The sequence below is a fragment of the Hyla sarda genome, chromosome 2, assembly GCF_029499605.1.
Source record: "Hyla sarda isolate aHylSar1 chromosome 2, aHylSar1.hap1, whole genome shotgun sequence".
NCBI lineage: Eukaryota > Metazoa > Chordata > Amphibia > Anura > Hylidae > Hyla > Hyla sarda.
The window spans coordinates 490,822,568-490,844,335 of NC_079190.1; the positions used below are offsets into that span (position 1 = coordinate 490,822,568).

The 21,768-nt window shown below is 46.7% G+C and overlaps 1 protein-coding gene across 1 annotated transcript in view; it reads left to right on the forward strand.

The window, feature by feature from the left end:
- Positions 1-21,768, forward strand: part of TTC3 (tetratricopeptide repeat domain 3) — a 150,850-nt gene that overhangs the window by 54,593 nt on the left and 74,489 nt on the right. Inside the window, 11 exon segments of the mRNA XM_056559619.1 lie at positions 1,143-1,197; positions 1,284-1,341; positions 2,178-2,232; positions 4,172-4,309; positions 4,697-4,777; positions 6,008-6,120; positions 12,997-13,123; positions 14,276-14,398; positions 18,666-18,767; positions 18,884-18,976; positions 20,879-20,943. Coding sequence (XP_056415594.1) covers positions 1,143-1,197; positions 1,284-1,341; positions 2,178-2,232; positions 4,172-4,309; positions 4,697-4,777; positions 6,008-6,120; positions 12,997-13,123; positions 14,276-14,398; positions 18,666-18,767; positions 18,884-18,976; positions 20,879-20,943 — 1,010 coding nt within the window.

Sequence of the window (21,768 nt, forward strand, 5' to 3'; positions counted from 1 at the left end):
TCCGGTTTTCCAAGTGCACCTGCACCACCGTTCTCTCATCCGGCCAGCTCCATTCTCCGAGGCCCCGCGATCTCCTTAACGGGGCCACGGCTCTGCCGCAGCTATCCCGTGCAGGAGGTGTGCCGTTCACAGCGTGAAGTTGCGGCCGACACGCCGCCTCCATGTAGTTCTATGGGAGAGGCAGGGAGGCATGAATGGAGGCAGGGAGGCACTCCCATAGAACTGTATAGGGAGGGGGATGACCGTCGACCTCTCTAGGTCGATGCTACACGCATTAGGCGCTGTCACTGAGGCGTTCAGGAGATCGCGGGGGGTCCCAGCGGTCGGACCCACCGTGATTAAACACATCCCCCTATCCTGTGGATAGGGGGATAAGTGTCTTAACGCTGCAGTTGTCCTTTTAAGGACTTGGGAACGGGGATGGACCCGTACGCCATGCGTCCTTAAGGAGTTAAAAAAATAAAATAATTATTGGTACTCCTACTCGGTCTTAATAAACAAAATGTTTAGTGAATGACAGGAGAACATTCACTGCCTGACTGTGTGCCAGCTGTAACTTTTGGTGGAGAAGGGGTAACTCCATGACACTGTTTTCAGTGGTCGGCTTAGGCCCCTTAGTTCCATTAATAATAATTAAATACCAATACATTTTGAACAATTGTTGCTTCCAACTTTGAGGGATTAGTTTGGATTCGTCACTTTCCTGCTCCACTATTACTGTGCCCCAGAGCACAAAGCAAGGATCCTGCGCTGGATTTGATGTGCAGGATTTTCAATGTAAACTAAATGACTGAGCACCGCTTCTAATCTAGAGTTACAAATCCTGCGCATCAAATCTGCACAGGATCCTGTATGTGTGAACGTACTCTAATATTGAGAAGGAACTGCGGGCATCATGTGAGGAAGGCGAGAAGGGACTCTTTGCCATCTTGATAACATTTTTGTATCCCACCTTCTGGAGGAGACTCCCTGAAGTGTGACAAATCTTATTAATAAAGGATTATTCCCATCTAATGAAGTTGTTATAGTTTAAGGCTGAAATTCATATTTAGGTTTGTGTTCCATAGCATTTTTTATTTTGTATTACTTAGTTTTTTTTTTTTTAATTCTAAGGTAACAATGCTTATTTTACTTCTTAATAGGAATGTACCACTGAATGTAACACAGGAATTAAAGAATGTTCAGAAAACCTGCCCAGTAAGAACCATAACAACCATTTTATTGTCTTCCGTACTGGGGCCTCTGTAAGGTGATCATTAATTACTTGTTTGTGTCCATTTCAGGTCCACAGCCCAAAAAAGGAAAATCCAAGGGAAAGGGGAGTGATTCTGAGAAATTAAGGTAAGAAACTCAATATATTGTTCTTTAAGGGTATTAAATGAGTTCTGTTGTGCCATGAAACGTATCCCTTATCAAAGTATAGGGGATAATTATCCGATCGCAGGGGGTCCGACTGCTGGGACCCTCCTGCGATCTCCTACATGGCACCCCGGCTCTCCCCAGGAGCGTAGCGTTTTTACACCCGCAAAGGATAGGGGATAAGATGTCTGATCGCGGAGCACCCCCCCCCCCCTGATTTCCCTGCAGCACCCGCATTATGTGCGGAGCTGTGTCTCCAGGCTGGGAAACTGAAAGTTCTCGGGACTGGAGAAGTGACGTAACGTCACGTGGTGTTACCTCACGTCACCGACAGAAAACTATCGGTTTCCATGCCTGGAGACACAGCTCCACACATAATGCGGGTGCTGCAGGGAGATCGCGGGGGGTCCACCCCACGATCAGACATCTTATATAAAATGTCTAAAGCCTGAATACCGCTGTAAGGCTTTGTTCACACATTGCAGTTAAATTGCGGTACTGCATAATTTTTTACTGTGGTGACGCAGTACTGCAATACAACTGTAATGTGTGCACACAGCCTTAGGGTATGTTCACATGTGCCTGTTTTCTTCAGTGTAGCTGCTGCTGAAAATTTGCAGCAGAATTTTTGCCCATTGATTTTAATGGGTCCATGGTAAATTAGCAAATCCTCCATGATTGCAGATTTTATGTGAACCCATTTAAATTATTGGGTAGTAAAATCCGCAGCACATACGAAGGTATGAACTTACTCTTAAAGAGGAGGGCAGTACAAGGCAGAGTTGTTTAACTTATTTGTATCTAATTATTGTTTCCAGGATTTCTAATCCAATCAGTGAAATCCAAAAGACTTCATCTGCTGCTCCTTCACAGGTAAGAAAAGAACAGAAATTTTACATCTCAGCAGTGAGAACCTTGTGCTAAAGAGACAGTTAATATCCTGCTAGTTAGTTAGTAGTCTGTTAACCCCTTTAAGGGCATATTAGGTAGTTATCTAGGAAAAAACTTTAATATATCAACTGAAAGTTAAACAGATTTGTAAATTATATTAAAAAATCTTAATCCTTTCAGTACTTTTTAGCTGCTGAAGTTGAGTTGATCTTTTCTGTCTAAGGACTCTCTGATGACACCTGTCTTGGGAACTGTCCAGAGTAGAAGCAAATCCCCATAGCAAACCTCTTCTACTCTGTGCAGTTCCCGAGACAAGCAGAGATGTCAGCAGAGAGCACTGTTGTCACAGAACATAACAACTCAAATTCAGCAGCTGATAATTATTGGAAGGATTAAGATTTTTTAATAGAAGTAATTTACAAATCTGTTTAACTTTCTGGAGCCAGTTGATATTAAAAAAAAAAAAAAAAAAATAATTTTTTTCCCTGGAATACCTCTTTAAAAGATATGTTTCTAATGAGCACATTGATTTGCTTCTCATTGGAATAAATAGATAAAAAGACTTCCGCTTCACACACAACCCACTGCAAGTTTCAGCAAGTCTATTTGCAGATCACATAGTCCCAGGGCAAAACCGGAGTGGAGCAGATATTTGGGTCATAATGGCACCGGTAAATAAACTAGACTACACTAGGGATCGACCGATTATCAGTATGGCCAATATTATCGGCCGATAATCACGATTTTGGGCATTATCGGTATCGGCAATTACCTTGCCGATAAGCCGATAATGCCCCCCGCACCGCCCCCACTGCACCGCGACCGCCACCCCCCCGACCCGCCGCACCGCACCCCCGACCCACAGCACCGCGTCGCACCCCCCACCGTGATGCTGGGCGGTATACCGGTATGGATTTTTGCCCATACCGCTATACCGGTCGGGCCCCTCCCCCACCCTCCGAGTCAATAAAAAAATTAAACTTACCCGTAATGGGGGTGGTCCGGGCCATCCATCCTTCCTTCCTGTAGTGTCCGGGGGCGTTCCGGGTGAAGAGTGAACCGGTCCGGGCTGTCCTTCTTCTCCGGCGGTCATCTTCTCCACTCCGGGCAGGCTCCGGCCTAGTACACTGCATAGACGCCGCTGCGCAGTGACGTCAGGTGCGTCGCTGCGCACGGGCGTCACTGCGCAGCGGCGTCTATGCAGCGTACTAGGCCGGAGCCTGCCCGGAGTGGAGAAGATGACCGCCGCAGAAGGACAGCCCGGACCGGTTCACCCTCCACCCGGAATGCCCCCGGACACTACAGGAAGGAAGGATGGATGGCCCGGACCACCCTGACAGGTAGGGGAGAGAAGCGGGTGGCGGCGGCCTATGGCCCCGCAAAAGCCACTGCAGATCATTGATTTAAAGCGCCCGCTTTAAATCAAAGATCTGCAGCGGTGTCGCAGGGGGTTAAATAGCCGATAACTTATACCGGAATATCGGTATAAGTTATCGGCCCTAGCCTCCACCGATTATCGGTATCGGCCCTAAAAAAAACGATATTGGTCGATCCCTAGACTACACTACATAGCATTATATACAGGTGGCTAACTGCCACAAATTAACTCTGTTTTGGGTTCTGTATGAGCAAACTAAAGCTCTGACCACTATAAAGATATATTAAGAAATTAATCTGAAGAACTAACTTGGGAATTCTGGTGCAGCTGGCAATGGGATTCCAGTGCACACTAAAGAGCTTTTCACTAAAAGAATGAACTTGTTCATTTTTTTTGGTAGAATACCTGATTCAATGGACGATTGCTGCTCTCAGAATCTCCACCTGGAATTTTTCCGGAAGGAGATTCTGTAGTGTGAACCCTGCCCCAGGTGCTACTAGGGTAAACTTCTACATTTTAATATCATTGTAATGTGACTTGCAGGTTGATTTAGCCAACGTTCAGGATACAGTGAAGTCCCTTGTGCGGGAAGCCTATGAAGCACTAAATGACAAGCGCTGTCGCAATGCAGAGGGAATATTCTCTAAGCTCCTGGACATCCTGGAACGAGGTGACCTCCAGGTAAATTATCTTCAGTGTACAAGATTCTTTTCTTAAACAAAGATTTGCTATAGCTGAACACACTGGATCTGGCAGCTGTTATCCCTTTTGATAGGTTTTCATCACCTTCTGCAGGGAAAATGTGCTATTATTTAGTGCCTGTTTATAATAGTGAATAATCATTTTAAAATAGACGATCATTCTGAGTTACACCCCGCAGGAGTTAGTTATTGCAGTGGCCCCTCTGTTCTGGCTAAATACAGATGTTACAGGTCCCCCGCACAGATGGAGGCCAGTTGCTGCTCTCCAGGGCAAAACTAGAGGGGCTGCAGGATTATTTTTAATAATCTATGTAGATGATTGCTACATTGCTTTTTACAGATTAATTGTTTCTCTTCTCTACTTCAGAGTTTACATCTAACAAAGCTGGATTATGTAGTCCTTCTATATGGACAGGCGAATGCACTGCTCGGTATTGGACAATGCGTGGTAAGTATTAAACATGGCTTTGATGTTCACACTGATTTTACAGATAATGGTTTTGCTCAACATTGATGTTTGTGTGGCATTTACACTCCTTTTTTTTACTGAATGAGCACCACCCATTAGGTATGGAACAGCAGGATGATTGCTTGACTACCACTTAAGGGGGTTGTCCAGCAAAAGAAACATACTATGTATGGTGTCAAAAAGTATAATATAGCAATTAACTAAAATAATGTGATTAGCCAAAGTGCACAGGTCTTCTGTTATCAGTCACAGTAGTTTCTGTGAAAACACGCTCCCTGCTGCCTGAAGTAATGAGTCTTAAAGGGGTACTCCGGTGGAAAACATTTATTTATTTTTTTAAATCAACTGGTGCCAGAAAGTTAAACAGATTTGTAAATTACTTCTATTAAAAAATCTTTACCCTTCCTGTACTTTTTTGCAGCTGTATGCTACAGAGGAAATTCTTTTCTTTTTGAATTTCTTTTTGTCTTGTCCACAGTGCTCTCTGCTGACACATGATGCCCGTATCAGGAACTGTCCAGAGCAGGAGAAAATCCCCATAGCAAACCTATTCTGCTCTGGACAGTTCCTGATACGGGCATCAGGTATCAGCAGAAAGCACTGCTGATGGGTAAAGATTTTTTAATAGAAGTAATTTACAAATCTGTTCAACTTTCTGGCACCAGTTGATTTAATAAAAAAAAAAAAAAATGTTTTCCAACGGAGTACCCCTTTAGATCAAATGAGCAGTAAAATATTCCCCCCTTCACATCACTGGTCTCATGTCAAGCAGATGAGGACAAATGTGATATCACGGCTACAAGGGAAAGAGCACAGCTCATAATGGAATTTGTTTTGTTTTTTGACACCATACATAGGTTTACTTTCACTGGAAAACCCCTTTAAAGCATGGTTGTGCTGATGAGGAGAAACAAGGGTTCCCCATTCTTCAAATACTTGGTTTTGTCGATAAAAAATATCAATCTGCCTTGATCCAAAACTGTCTGGTTTTGCCCATAACAACCCTGTTAATAGTTAAATACCTCTTAACCATTCTTTCAGCATAATTGATTACCCATGATTATTGATTAATAACAACAACCATATTTAAGTTCAGTGAATATATATATATATTTTTTTTTATTGCTATGAAAAATCATTTCTGCCTTTACGGCACATCTTTCGCATCGGTCCTTGACAAGTTTACTCACACCTGAACTGTTTTTGTAGGAATTGGGAAAAGCCGAAAACCAGTTCAAGGGGATTATACAGCACCATTCCAAGGAGAGGTTTAACTCTCTGGCTTTTTATGGAATTGGCAATGTATATTTAAGGCAAAATCGGTAAGTTAACATATTTTTTTTTTAACCCTTTAACACACTGTTTCCCAACCAGGGTTCCTCCAGTTGTTGCAAAACTACAACTCCAAGCATGCCCGGACAGCCTTAAGCGTTCCGGTCATGCTGGGAGTTGTAGTTTCTCTATCGGCTCCATTGGGGGACTGTGGGTGTATGCTGCTGTCTCAAGGAGGTGTGACACTATGGTAATAAAAAAAAGTCGGCTTCTTCCAGCAGGATATACCCGCCTTCAGGCCCTGAGGTAATCAGTTTAAGCTTAGTGTCTGAAGGAGGTGGACATGGTCTGGAATTCTCCAGACCAGGTCTTCTATTTTATTGTTTTTCCTAGTATAGGGACATGTTAGTTTTTTTTTTATTCCCTTTTTCTTTCATGTTTTCAGGTGGGGACTCAGGGACTCCGGTTCCCTGTTTCCCCATTGCGAGTAAGGGGGCACAGACGTTGCGTATATACGCTGTTCACCCCCCTCGCCAACGGTCAGCGCCTGGGTTTGTACCTCATGGGTCCGGGTCTCCCTATTCCCCTGCTCGCCTCGCTCGCGCATAGCAGCCAGGCGTGATGCAGGTGACAAAAAGCTGACTGAAGACTTCACAGAAGACTCCATTAGGTAAGTTCTTCTGACTGAGGTGAGTAATTCCTTCTCCTTAGGTGCAGACTTGCAACCTCTGGAGACCCTCTGTTTTTGGCCCAACTTTTTTTTAGGTTTATGGGGGTGGCTGTACTGGGGCTCTATTCTTTCTGGGGCGAGCAGTGGCATCTTTAACCCCTTAAGGACCAGGCGTTTTTCAGTTTTTGCACTTTCGTTTTTTCCTCCTTACCTTTAAAAAATCATAACTCTTTCAATTTTGCACCTAAAAATCTTTATTATGGCGTATTTTTTGCGCCACCAATTCTACTTTGTAATGACATCAGTCATTTTACCCAAAAATCTACGGCGAAACGGAAAAAAAATCATTGTGCAACAAAATTTAAATAAAAAATGCCATTTTGTAACTTTTGGGGGCTTCCGTTTCTACGTAGTCCATTTTTCGGTAAAAATGGCATCTTATCTTTATTCTCTAGGTCCATACGGTTAAAATGATACCCTACTTGTATAGGTTTGATTTTGTATTACTACTGAAAAAAAATCATAAATACATGCAGGAAAATGTATACGTTTAAAACTTTCATTTTCTGAGCCCTATAACTTTTTTATTTTTCCATGTTCAGGGGGCTATGAGGGCTAATTTTTTGCGTTGTGATCTGAATTTTTTGTCGGTATCATTCTTGCATTGATCGGACTTTTTGATCGCTTTTTATTCATCTTTTGATGATATAAAAAGTGACCAAAAATACGCAATTTTGTACTTTGGAATTTTTTTGCGCATAAGCCATTGAACATGCGGTTTAAAAACTGTTATATTTTTATAATTCGGACATTTCCGCACGCGGCGATACCACATATGTTTATTTTTATTTACACAGTTTTTTTTTTTTTAATTCTTGGAAATGCCGGGTGATTCAAACTTTTATTAGGGGAAGGGATAATTGAAAGGGTTAATTTTTTTTTTTAACACTTTTCTTATGCAATATTATAGCTCCCATAAGGTGCTATAACATTGCATTTACTCATCTTTAACACTGATGCATCGCCATAGGAATGGATCAATCAGTGTTTTCAGCGATTGATTGCTCAAGCCTGGATCTCAGGCTTGAAGCATTCATTCGGCGATCGGACAGCGCAGGAGAAGGTAAGAGACCTTCCTCCTATGCTATAGCTGTTCGGGATGCCGCGATTATACCGCTGCGATCCCGAACAGCCCCCTGAGCTAGCCAGGCACTTTTACTTTCATTTTTAGCCGCGCGGCTCAGCTTTGAGCGCGCGGCTAAAGGGTTAATAGCGCACGGCACCGCGATCAGTGCCGCGCGCTATTAGCGGCGGGTCCCGGCTTCACTATGACGCCGGGCCCGCCGTGATATGATGCGGGGTTATATCACGGAAGCCGCAGCGCCGCTCGCTCTCTTTCTCCCCCGAGCACATATGCGTTTGACATATGCGCTCTGGACTAGGAACAGGCGCCATGACAGCTTCTTCCCCGTCCTCCATTAGCTCCGCCCACAGGGCCGTCGGAGCTCCCTGGAGGCGCGAAGTGTCCTCTAATCAAAGCCGTGGGCGCAAATTTCACTGTGAGTGGCCAATCCTTTAGTGCCTCGTCCTCAGGCACGCCTCTCTGGCTATTGGCTGGCCTTTTTTTCACTAGCTGCACGGAGCCGAGTTCTACTCGCTGCCAGGGGACACAGACTAGGGTGAGAAAATTCCTGTCTTTTCTCATTATGTCCGTACCCAGAGCTGTTCCTCCCTCTACACAGAAACCTGGAACGTCAGTGACTTAGTTTGTCTGGAAGCACTGTAATACCAAGATGCCTGGCTCTACTGAGCCCACTTGCCCTGCCTGCTCCACTGCTCCCCCAGACCCCCTGGTACCCCCTGATGCCCTTTCGGTTCCTGTGGATTCAGCCACTCCACCAGCCTGGGTTTCTTCCCTGACCCAGTATATGGCTGACTTGACCCAAGTCTCCCGTTCGGTGGCTGAGGCCTCCCGGGAAGTGGTGTCCGCCTTGAAGGGGTCTACCCTGTGCAGGGCCTCTGAGAGGGCTCGCTCCTCGTCTCCACATGCTTCACACTCTCACAAGCGTACTAGGGGTGCCTCGTCTGACTCTTGCATTGAGTCTTCAGATAGACGTGGGCGTTCCCCTCGTGGGTCCCTCCCCTCCTTTTCATCTGGGCACAAACGTCACTCCTCCAGAGGACGTTCTCTGAGTCGCCGCTCTGCCAAGCCACGGATTCAGTTGAAACGGTGAACTCATTGGTGAAAGCCATAAGAGACACCTTTCACTTAGAGGACCCAGGATCTTCGGATGTCACTCAAGGAGTATCCTTTCACGCTGACTTTGACGCCATTCAGGAATCTGCATGGAAACATCCAGGCAAGAGGTTCCCGGGAATCAAGACGATTCAAGAACGTTATCCATTTGACAAGGACCTTGTCACTAAGGTGGTTTCCCCTCCCTCAGTGGATCCACCAATCTCCCGGATCTCTAAGGCGACTACACTGGCAGATGCCGCTGCCTTCAAGGATTCCACGGACAAAAAGGTAGAATCCTTAGCGAAGTTTGCCTCTGAAGCAGCTGGCTCTTCTCTTCTTCCCATCTTCGCCTCGACATGGGTGTCCAAGGCTCTGTCGGAGTGGTGCCTAAAGCTCCATCAGGGTATCTTAGCGGGATCCCCCCAGAGGATCTATCTGCTCTGGCTCTCCAATGTTCTAAATCTGGGGACTTCCTGTGCGCGGCTTCCATGCAGTCAGCCCGTTGTTCTGCCTTTGCTGTGGGTCACCTAGTGGCTCTCCGCCGCTCTATGTGGCTTAAAGCTTGGAATGTGGATGCCGCTTCCAAAAGGTCTCTCACTGAGCTTCCCTTTACAAGTGGCTGTCTTTTTGGCAAGCGCCTTGATGAGATTATCTCTGAGGCGAAAGGAGGTAAGAGTTCCTTGTTACTCAAAATAAGGCTCGCCCTACTTCCCAAAGGAAGTCCTCTTCTTTTCGGTCCTTTTGGACCTTTGGCTCCAGCAAAGGGTCCGGGCAGGCGCCTTCGCGGGACAAGAAAGCTCCCTCGTTCCGAACGCGCCCGTCTTGGAAGTCGGACACCAACCGGTCAGGCCAGTTTGCGCCCAAATCAGGCATCCTCCATGTCCCAATATTTCCAGGCCATCATCGGTACCTCCGCTTTGCGGTTCCAGAGGGGCATTTTCAATTAGTAGCCCTCCCCTTTGGCCTGGCCACGGCTCCTCCGATCTTTACCAAGATCCTTGCGCCAGTGATGGGCCTGTTACAGTCGAGGGGAGTCTCGGGGATACCCTACCTGGACGACCTTCTCATCAAGGCTCCAACCAGAGCCCAGACTCTGGAGAATGTGGACATCACTCTCCACACTCTGGATCGCTTCGGGTGGATGATCAACCGGGACAAGTCAGTCCTCTCTCCTACCCAGTCTCTAACCTTCTTGGGACTTCGCTTCGACACTGCCTCTGCCCGAATTTGCCTCCCACCGGACAAACGTCTGGCGCTTCTGTCGTGGGTCCGCTCCCTTCCGACCCAGGTCTCAGTCTCCATCCGCACTTGTATGGAAGTCCTGGATCGGATGGTGGCAACTATGGAGGCCGTACCCTTTGCCCAGTTTCATTACCGCCTCCTTCAACTGGCGATTCTCTCTCGGTGGAACAGGTCTCCTCTGTCCCTCGATCATCAGATTGTTCTCCCTCGCAGGGTCCGTCAGTCTCTGCGCTGGTGGCTCCGCTCCCCCCTTCTTCTCCAAGGGCGGTCATTTCTTCCCCTTCACTGGCAGGTAGTTACAACGGATGCCAGCCTGTCGGGCTGGGGCGGCGTGTTCAGGGATTGGGCGGTTCAGGGACTCTGGTCTCCCCGAGAGGCCCTTCTTCCGATAAACAAATTGGAATTACGGGCGCTTCTTTGTCTTCATTGGGAGTCCCGGCTTCAGTCCCGTCCTGTCCGCGTCCAGTCGGGCAACGCCACGGCCGTGGCATACATAAATCAACAAGGCGGCACTCGCAGCTCGGCAGCCATGGCTGAGGTGACCAAGATTTTCATCTGGGCAGAAAGCAAGGTTCCGGCCATTTCAGCAATTCACATTCCGGGGGTGCTCAACTGGGAAGCGGACTTCCCCAGTCGGTCCTCACCCGACCCCGGAGAGTGGTCTCTACATCCAGAGGTCTTCGCGCAACTGCGACCTCTGGGGCTTTCCAGACGTGGACCTCTTTGCGTCCCGGCACAATCGGAAGATCCTTCCTTTTCTGTCCAAGTCCCGGGACCCTCAGGCTCTGGCCGTGGACGCCCTAGTGATTCCTTGGGCGGGGTTTGCCCTACCCTATCTGTTCCCTCCCCTTCCGCTCCTTCCCAGGGTTCTGAGGAAGCTCAAAACAGAGGACGTCCCCGCCATTCTGGTAGCTCCAGATTGGCCCCGAAGGTCGTGGTACGCCCAGGTAGTCAGGCTCCTGGGCGAAGCTCCACTGCGCCTTCCGCTCCGTCCGGACCTGCTCTCTCAGGGTCCTCTTTGCCACCCCAATTTACAGTTGCTGCATTTGACGGCGTGGCGGTTGAGACCGTGGTTTTGAGGGCCCGCGGGTTCTCTTCCCAAGTCATTCACACCATGCTCAGGGCTCGTAAGCCCTCCTCTGCAAGAATTTACCACCGTACTTGGCGGTCTTATTTTCGTTGGTGTGAAGCTCAGGACTTATCCTCTGTAACCTTCTCGGTTCCCCGTCTTCTCTCCTTTTTGTAGTCTGGTTTGGAACTGGGGTTGTCTCAGTTGCTTTAAAGGTCAGGTTTCGGCCCTTGCTGTTCTTTTCCAGCGGCCTCTGGCTTCTAATTCTCAAGTCTGGACCTTCCTTCAGAGTGGTGCATGCTGTTCCTCCTTATCGGTCACCCTCTCCCCCTTGGGACTTGAATCTGGTTCTGAGTGCCCTCCAGGGTTAACCCTTTGAGCCCCTTAGAGAGGTGTCTCTCCGCCTCCTTTCTTGGAAAGTGGCGTTTCTTGTTGCTATCACCTCCATCCGGAGGGTGTCTGAATTGGCAGCTCTCTCCTGCCGTTCTCCGTTTCTGGTGATCCACCAGGACAAGGTTGTTTTCCGGCCAGATCCTTCCTTTTTGCCCAAAGTGGTTTCGGCCTTTCATCTCAATGAAGACATTGTCCTCCCGTCTTTTTTGTCCTGCTCCTTCTCATCCTAAGGAGCGCTTACTACACAAGCTGGATGTAGTTCGGGCCGTTCGGTCTTATCTCTCCATCACTTCTTCGTTTCGTCAGTGTGATTCCTTTTTCGCCCTTACAGAAGGTCGTTGTAAGGGACAGTCTGCTTTCAAGGCCACCATTTCTCAGTGGATTCGGTCTGCCATTTCGGAAGCCTATCGCTGTAAGGGGAAGATTCCTCCTTTCAGGGTTGTGGCTCATGCTACCCGTTCTGTTGGGGCATCCTGGGCTCTCCAGAATAGAGCCTCGGCCTCGCAGATTTGCAAGGCGGCTACCTGGTCGTCTTTGCACACTTTCTCGAGGTTCTACCGAGTTCATACCTTCACGTCGGCTGATGCTAGTCTGGGCCGTAAAGTGTTGCAGGCGGCAGTGGACCGGCCGTCTGCCTGACTGCTTATCTGCCCACCCAAGGATCGGCTTTGGTACGTCCCACGGTCTGTGTCCCCCAATGGAGCCGATAGAGAAAAGGAGATTTTTGTTTACTTACTGTAAAATCTCTTTCTCGGAGGATCTATTGGGGGACATAGCTCCTGCCCTTTTTGGGGTTTCCTTTGGTTCTCTGTCCGAGGGTGTGTTCAGTTATGTTTTTTTCTTCTGGTTCTCGGACTGTTTGGGTTTTCTTTGACCTGTTGGTCCTCTCCTATTGCTCTGGAACTTAAACCGATTACCTCAGGGCCTGAAGACGGGTATATCCTGCTGGGAGGAGCAGACTTTTTTTTATTACCATAGTGTCACACCTCCTAGAGACAGCAGCATACACCCACTGTCTGTGTCCCCCAATGGATCCTCCGAGAAAGAGATTTTACGGTAAGTAAACAAAAATCTCCTTTTTGCAACATCTGGAGGCACCCTGGTTGGGAAACACTGCATTAACATCTTTAGAGTTGAAATAATTCAGTAGATTCAGAGTATAGGCTTGACTTAGGCCGGTTCCTGATTAATTTGATTGTTCCCCTGAGAATTAGAAGGTATTTGAGTTTATTTCTTTGGCTTACACAAGCAAGACCTATATATTTTTATCATTTTAATTCCAAATGTTGTCTTTTTTTGCTTGTTTTTTTCAGGTTTTCTGATGCATTAAATCAATATATTAAGTCAAAGACCATGGTGAATCATAAGATGGTTCCTGGTGTTTTAACTTGGCCAACTACCTCTTTTGTCATTGAAGAAACTAGGCCTGAAAAATTACAGGTAAGTGTCAAATATAGATTGATTTTATTTAATTTGCAGAGCCATTTATAGGAAGACTCACATTGGTGGAAAAAACTGCACTACAGCCTCTTCAACACGAGCGTATGGGTATATGTCTATAATATGGATCTGAAATATGAATGTTTTACAGCTGAAATACCATTATTACGTCCTCCGTATCTCATCTGTATTTCTGTAGAGTAAATTCTGATGAGTCTCTTTCTATACAGTAAATTCAAACACAGATGAAAGGTAGATGAAAAAATCCTGATTAAATATGGATGCAGTGCAAACAAAATGCAGATACATCCCTCTTCATAATAGCTGTATTCCATCTGCAAGACACATAAATGTAGCACATGCTTTGTTTTTAAAATATGTGCCACATTTGCACAAAACAGATGTAATATAGACACACAATCTGGTTGTGTGAAACCAGCATGAGGCTGGGATTCCGCACAATTTTTGTTTGCCGTAATGGTGACTTAAAAAACACAACAAACAAACAAAAAACACATAAAATTTTTTATAAATAAAGTAATAAAAAATAAATGTGCTAGACACATAAAAATTTGATGTACATGGTCAGGATTAGGTACTGAGTGATATATAAAAAAAATGTTTTTTAGTTGGATCTGACGCGTACACTTTAAGGGGCACTCCGGTGGAAATAATTTAATTTTTTTAAATCAACTGGTGCCAGAATGTTAAGCAGATTTGTAAATTACTTCTATTAAAAATTTTTTACCCTTCCAGTACTTTTTAGCAGCTGTATGCTACAGAGGAAATTCTTTTCTTTTTGAATTTCTTTTTTTAATCTTGTCCACAGTGCTCTCTGCTGACACCTCTGTACGTGTCAGGAACTGTACAGAGCAGCATAGGTTTGCAATGGGGATTTTCTACTGCTCTGGACAGTTCCTGATACGGGCATCAGGTGTCAGCAGAGAGCACTGTGGACAACACAAAAAAGAAAAGAACTTCCTCTGGAGTATACAGCAGCTGATAAGTACTGGAAGGGTAAAGATTTTTTTTTAAGAGAAGTAATTTATAAAACTGTTTAACTTTCTGGCACCAGTTGATAAAAAAAAAATAAAAAAAATTCCACTGGAGTACCCCTTTACGTTACCTTTTGACTGGTGTTTCTTTCTTTAGGTTCTCCTAGATAATGCCATTGAAGAATGCAAGTTTCCACCTAAGCCAGATGCCATATGTCGCTATGAGCAGTGTTTAAGTTTGCCTAAACCTCAGATATATTTCTCAGACCCTGACTTTAAGGTAGGATAAAGCAATGATGATTGATTATTTTTATTTTTTTTAAAGGGCTTCATGTATGTTGAATTTTTCATTTTTTAATAATTAAAGATTATTGCATAGTTGCGTCATTCTTTACTTTTAGATGTTTTGAAACAAATTAACAATAAAAAGGAGATTTTTTACACTTACCGTAAAATCTTTTTCTCATAAGCTCCATTGGGGGGACACAGGAACGGTGGGTATATCTTGCTGCCACTATGAGGCGCTGACACCACTAGGCATAACAAAAAAAAAGGTTGGCTCCGCCCAGCAGGATATATCCCACCTACTGACTTAGAGACACTCAATTTTAGTCCCAAAGCAATAGGAGGAACCGAAAAGTACAGAGTCCGGAGGGAAGCCCTGTCAAAACAAATGAACCAACAGATTGACAGGCAACCGACTCCCAGACCACAACTAAAAAAAATACTGGGTGGGAGCTGTGTCCCCCAATGGAGCTTCTGAGAAAAAGATTTTACGGTAAGTGTAAAAAAAATCTCCTTTTCTCATTCAGCTCCATTGTGGGACACAGGAACCGTGGGACGTACCAAAGCAGTCCCCGGGGCGGGAAAAACAATGCAACCCGGAATCAAGCGGATGGCAGAGCCACCGCTGCCTGCAAAACCTGCAAAAGCGTCGACGGATGCAGAAGTGTGCACTTGGTAGAACTTGGTGAACGTGTGCACCGAAGACCAAGTGGCCGCCTTACACACCTGTAGGGCCAAAGCCCTGTTAAAGACCGCCCAAGAGGCACCCACAGAGCGAGTGGAGTGAGCCGTAACCCGGAAGGGAGGATCCTTCCCCTTGGAGCGATATGCTTCAGAAATGGCGGACCGGATCCCCCTGGAGATGGTGGCCTTAGAAGTCGGCAAACCCTTGCGTCGGCCCTCCGGAAGGACAAACAGCGACTCCGACCGTCGGAAGGAAGAGGTGGCTGAAAGGTAAACTCGCAAGGCCCGGACCACATCCAGATTGTGGAGAGAACGCTCCCAGGGATGAGACGGAGCAAGGCAGAAGGAAGGAAGAACGATATCCTCGTTCAGATGAAAGGACGAGACCACCTTCGGTTGAAAAGAAGGAACTGGCCGAAGTACCACCTTGTCTTGATGAAGAATCGGGAAAGGAGGTTGACATGAGAGAGCTGCCAATTCTGACACATGTCGGATCGAAGTCACAGCTACCAAAAAAGGCGACCTTCCAAGAAAGGAAACAAAGAGAAATGTCGTGGATAGGATCGAACGGAACGGACTGAAAGGCGCTCAGGACCAAATTCAAGTCCCAAGGTGGAATAGGAGACCTGTAGGGAGGAATCTCATGAGCTACTCCCTGGAGGAAGGTGCGAACAGACGAGTCTGAAGCTAGAGGCCCCTGAAAAAGAATAGACAGCGCCGATACTTGACCCTTAAGAGAACTAAGAGCCAAACGCGTTTCAAGACCAGACTGCAGAAACGCCAGAAGGTTCGGCAGAGAAAAACGAACCGGAGAAAGAGAGCGGGCCTCACATCACCAAAAATAGGCCCGCCAAGTCCTATGGTAAATCCTAGCCAAAGATTGCTCACGCGCCCTGAGCATAGTGCGAATAACCCCAGATGAGAAACCGCGAGCCTTCAACACCACGGTTTTAACCTCCATGCCGTCAAACACAGCGGCTGTGAATTGGGGTGGCAAAGAGGACCCTGAGAAAGAAGATCGAGGCGATCTGGCAGCCGAAAGGGAACGTCCGCCTCGAGCCGAACCACGGCGTACCAAGACCGGTGGGGCCAATCCGGAGCCACAAGGATGGCTGAGACTCCTTCCGCCTTGAGTTACCTGAGCACCTGTGGGAGGAGAGGAAGAGGAGGAAACAGGTACGGTAGAGTGAACCGAAACCAGGGAATGACGAGGCCAGAGCCACAATGACAGGGTGTTGGATTTAGATGAACGGGAGACTGGGGGGTCCACAGATGGTGGAACGGTCCATTTAGAGATAAGATCCTGAGAAAACTGTCTTCAACCGTTTATTGCCTTGGAAGCACTTCTCCGCAAGCTTCCAGGCGGTCTCCAGAAGATCATAAAACTCCTTATGAGGATGGAAGACCTTGGGAGAGCGATGAGTACATGTAAAGGAAACTTCAGGAGCAGGGTCCGAAGTTCCAGGGTCCTGTAGATGGAAGGTGTCCCTGACAGCTGACACCAAGCTGTCCACCAAGTCAGACATGGATGACAGCTCTTCAGAATCCGAATGCGGAGCAGAGTCTGAGTCTGCTAGTTCACCCGGAGACTGGGAACGGTTAGTGGAGGCTCTCGATCTAGGTGACCTGGATCTGGTAAGGCGGGTCGAGGAATGGGAACGGCCCCTAGGAGATCGGCCGTGTTACCGAGGACGTTGCCTCGGAGTGGGGGACCTGGAGCGCGAGCGGCGCCTGTGTTCAGGAGAGGAGTCAGAATAAATGACCCTGGGAAATCTGTGGGAGCGTCGACAGCCCGAAGATGCTGAACTTTTCTCCCGAGGGAGACTTAAGGAGGACTGCTTTAAGGCCGTAGCCACCTCCTTGGAAACCTGCACCAGGTCTGAGATCATTTGGGAGAGGGAAGACCCAAACCGGGGCAGGGTCAGGGGCCACATGCTCCAAGGGGCTATCCTGGGTAGGGGGAGTAGGGCATGAGGAAGAGCAGGCAGAACAAGTGGGTCTAGCCGAACCCCCCCCCCCCCCCCCCCCGAAAATTTAACCTTACACCCTTGTACAAGCATCGTAAGTGACCGAAGCAGGGGCCGCCTGTCTGAAAGAAGGTTCAAAGCTGGGGGCGGACATTGCCAAAGCACAGCTACCCAGTGACAGAAGAAAAATTGGAACAAGCTCACCCAGGTTCCTGTACTGACGTCCCTGTAGCCCTCAGGAGTGTAGGACAGCTGGCTGGATCAGGAAAACCATGCAGCAGCTGAAGAAAACAGGAGACCCACAGGAGCAGAGTGCAGCAGCGTCTGTGAGGGAGCAGTGCTGGACTCCTGAGCCGCGTCACGTGATCCCATAGGGGAGGAGATTACACGCGCGCTTGCACGGGAGAGGCTGAAAAACGCCTGCAGTGCCCGCGCTGCCTCCGGATAGGCCGAACATGCAGTCCCCGTGCGTGCGCTGCACTCAATTGGACGCGCAAAATTAAGGGGCGGGGCTACTCGCGTCCAGGACCAGACCAAAGCCACGGACTAAAGTAGCGGCATGGCCACCGGCCGGACGCCCTGAAATGCCACCATGAGGTATGAGAAGCCGGCAGCCGTCTCCCAACTGTGTGGACGGCTGCCGGAGATGCTAATAGCCGCGACCGCCCGCGGACTAAAGTAGCGGGCAGGTCCCAGGCTGGACGCCCGCAAATGCCGCTCGGAGGAAGGAGAAAGCCAGCAGCGGTCTCCCAAGTGTGGGGACGGCTGCCATAAGATACAAACATGCCGCAGTAGCGGACAGATGTTGCACTGTAGAAAACAGCTGCAGGCCCCCAAAAGTGCCCCCTCCCGCTACTGCCGCAGGCCCCACAAAAAAAGGCCCCTCCAACAAGTTTTTTTAAAGGGTAGTCCCATCATTAACCCCTGAGGGGCCCCAGGGTGGGGATGAGGTGGGGTGGGGTGAGCGGGGGTGCCGGGGGGAGAAGGAGCATACTTGCCTAACTATGGAGGTATACTTACCTCCCTAGAAGTCTTCTCCCCAGAAGTCTTCACCAGTCTAGGCCAACTGCATCATGCCAGGCTTCAATAAGCAGGGCGAGCAGAGGCAATAGGTGACCCGGACCCAAGGTACAACCTGCTGCTGGCCGGTGGCGAGGAAGGGTTAACGGACCATACTCTATGGAACTGTGCCCTTCAGTCGCATGTGGAGAAATCGGGCAGCGCCATGCTCCTGTCGCCCCTACCTAGAAAAAACAAAAAGGGAGAAAAAAAATCTAAACTCTAACACTAGAAAAAAATAAACCAGATCTGGAGAAACCCAGACCTGTGTTGCCTCCTAGGACACTAAGCTAAAACTTAGGTGGGGTATATCCTGCTGGGAGGAGGCGATCTTTTTTTTTTTTTTTTTTTGGTTATGCCTAGTGGCAGCAAGATATACCCACGGTCCCTATGTCCCCCAATGGAGCTGAATGAGAAATTATAAATTAATAAGAAAGGATATACTTATTGGATGCACACATTTAAAAACCCTTATACCACATTCATAAATTGTTTGTTTTTAGTGTTAAATTATACCTCTTTTCAAAGTCTCATGTATTTTTGTCTGTGCAGGGCTTTATACGCATGGTATGCTGCCAGTTCTGTAGAGTTGAATTTCATGTTTGCTGTTGGAAAAAAATGAAGGCCACGTTGTATTCTGATAAAAATGACAAGGTAAGGTAGATTCTCCTGCTGCCTCATATGTAGTCATTGTGAATAAGGTGAAAATAATTTTTCAAACGCCATTCTTTTATGTAAAATTTTGATTTGTATTCTTTTTCTGTGCACAGGATTTCCTGAAATATACGTGTCTCACTCCAGACTGCAGAGGATTAATTTCTCATATTGTAATATTTGACCATATGGCACAAGTGAAGTGTGAGGTATGTTCTCAAATGTAAACCATCAGATGGACATGTGAATGTCGTCATAGTTCATACATCGTGATTATACTGATTATTAGGCTTATCTTGTGAGTATCACTTACAGTTATGGGTTCAGGAGAGGGGCTGCAGCTTTGTATTATAGTGATTAACCCACTCTTACCTGATTAACACCTTTAATTCTGTAATCAACACTGATCCTGTGGTACAACAGGGAAGAGTGACTGGGAATCCCTGTGATGCAGTTGGAGCGTATAGACAGGAAAGTCAAGATTGTTTGATGGACCCCAGAGCTGTTAATTATTTTACTTAAATGGGCACTCTCATTAAAACTAATTTTTGCTATTGCACTCCTTATGGCAAATAAAAAATATTTCTAATATACTTAGTTTTAAAAAAATGAAGCTTTCTTTGTTTTATTTGTGCTTAAAAAAGCTCAAGAACACATTTTCCCCATCTCAAACATAGACTTTGGACCGAAGCCCAAAAACAGGAAGTGCAGCCTGGAGTGCTGAGGGGGTAGTGTCCAACCAACAGCATATGGCAGTTAAGTGTGAGAGGAGCTATGATTGGATGAGGCTGGACAAGCCCCCCCCCCCCCTAGCACTCCAGGCAGCACTTTCTGTGTTTGGACTTCGGTCCAAAGTCTGTGTATAAGATGGGGGAAAATGTGCTCTTGAGCTTTTTTTAAGCTCAAATAAAACATAGAAAACTTAATTTTTTTTTTAAACAAAGTATATTAGAAATATTTTTTATTTACCATAAGGAGTGCAATAGCAAAAATTAGTTTTAATGAGTTACCCTTTAAGATTTTTAGTAAACATGTCCTATCGAGGACTATTTAATTTATTAAATTTTTTAAGGCTATGAATACCTTCCGCGCTCCCCTGCTGCCTCTATTAATGCTGCTCCCATACTCTCCTCTTCAAGATGCTGGGGCTTAATATGTCAATTGTCACTGTCTGCAGCAGTGACCCTAGTCAATGTGATGTATTGGGCCTGAGTACCAGGAAAAGGAGAGTGTGTGTGAAGTATGTCAATTGCTGCTCAGCCAATCACTGGCTGAGGCATAACACTGCGGCCAGTGATTGACTGAGCGGCAATTAAAGGACAACTGCAGCGGTATGAAACTTATCCCCTATCCACAAAATAGGGGATAAGTGTTTGATTGCGGGGGTCCGACCGCTGGGACCCCCCTCGATCTCCCTAACGGGGCACCGCCATTAGCGCTCATTATGAGCGCTAAGGCGCTTAGCATCGACCTAGAGGTCGACGGTGACTCCCCGTCTCCTCCCCGTCCCCATACAGTTCTATGGGGGAGACGGGGAGGCACGAACGCTGCCTCCCGGCCTCCCATAGAGATGTATGGAGGAGGCTTGCAGGCTGCAACGTCATGCTGCGGCCGGCACACCCCCTGCACGGGAGAGCCGCAGCCCCGTACAGGAGATCACAGGGGGTCCCAGCGGTCGGACCCCCCCGCGATCAAACACTTATCCCCCTATCCTGTGGATAGGGGATAAGTGTTAATCACGCTGCAGATGTCCTTTAATGTATTGGGCCTCAGGAAGAGGAGAGCGGAAAAAAAAAACTTGAATATGAGGAGATCTGTTCAGGATCCTCATATGTTATGCAGAGCGTCTACAAGGAGCATATCTTTGCATTAGGCTGACCTGTTGATATGAACAATGCTTCCCTTCCCCTGTGGAAGTGCTGCAAGAAAATTGAACACTTACTGTCAGATTTCCCTATACAAAACAGCTTATCAATAGGTGGACACTTTGTGATCAGTTTATTGTCAAGGGAAACTTTTAAGTAGAGATTGTCCAATACACAGGACACCTAAGAATGTGTATTCATTTTTTTAAAACTTTTTTTTAAAATAATTTTTTCCTCCCCATAAAGTTTGAAGATAAAACCTTGAAAAAGAGAGAACCACAGAAACCAACAGCAAAACATAAAGTCACCAGGTGAGATTTTGAATTGCAGATTTTATTTATTTATTTATTTATTTATTTTTGAAGAAAGTCTGTATCCTATGATGGTGGGTAATTACCTACTTTAGTTCCAAAGACTTCCTTTCTCGGTTGCTTCATTGGGGGACACAGGATACTATTGTTTAGCTGTTTCCCCCAATGAAGGCTACGATACAGGGGGGGTGGGGGGTGTTAACGAAGAGAGGCCCTGACGAAGAGAGGAATCCCCTCTTTAAACGTGTTGTCCTGTTCACCTATAAAACTGTAACTGTTGTTACCCATGTATACTACTGTACATTGGAAAATAAAAAGTTATTACAGTACACCTGCAAAAATTTGGCTCTATCACTCCGGTGAAGCGCTGAAGAACAAGTCTGATTTGGGATCATCCCCTGCCAGGGACACCCGCATCCTGCCTCTAATGAAGGCTACGGGGGGGGAGAGAGATTTTACAGTGATGTATCTTTTTGCATACATGTCAATCATTGAGCTTCCGTTTGTAAAAGGACAAGAAATTATGTTATTAGCAGTTTATCAAATGAAAGACTCATCTGTTGTAAGTTAGCTCAGTGTCTGTGTCGTTCTGCCTTTGCCTGTCTGTTATTCACTGTGCCTATGTAAGATAGAAGGTGACAAAGTATTTGAGTAGAATTGCATTGGTTACGACAAATGCAAATAGATTTTTAGAAGCGAGTTGTAGTTTCGCAACAGCTTGAGTGGTACAGGTTGGTGAACACTAATGTATGTCAATGAAAGCTGTGTAATCTACTCTACTTATAACACTTAGGGTGCATTTACCCTATAGAATATGCACCCAGA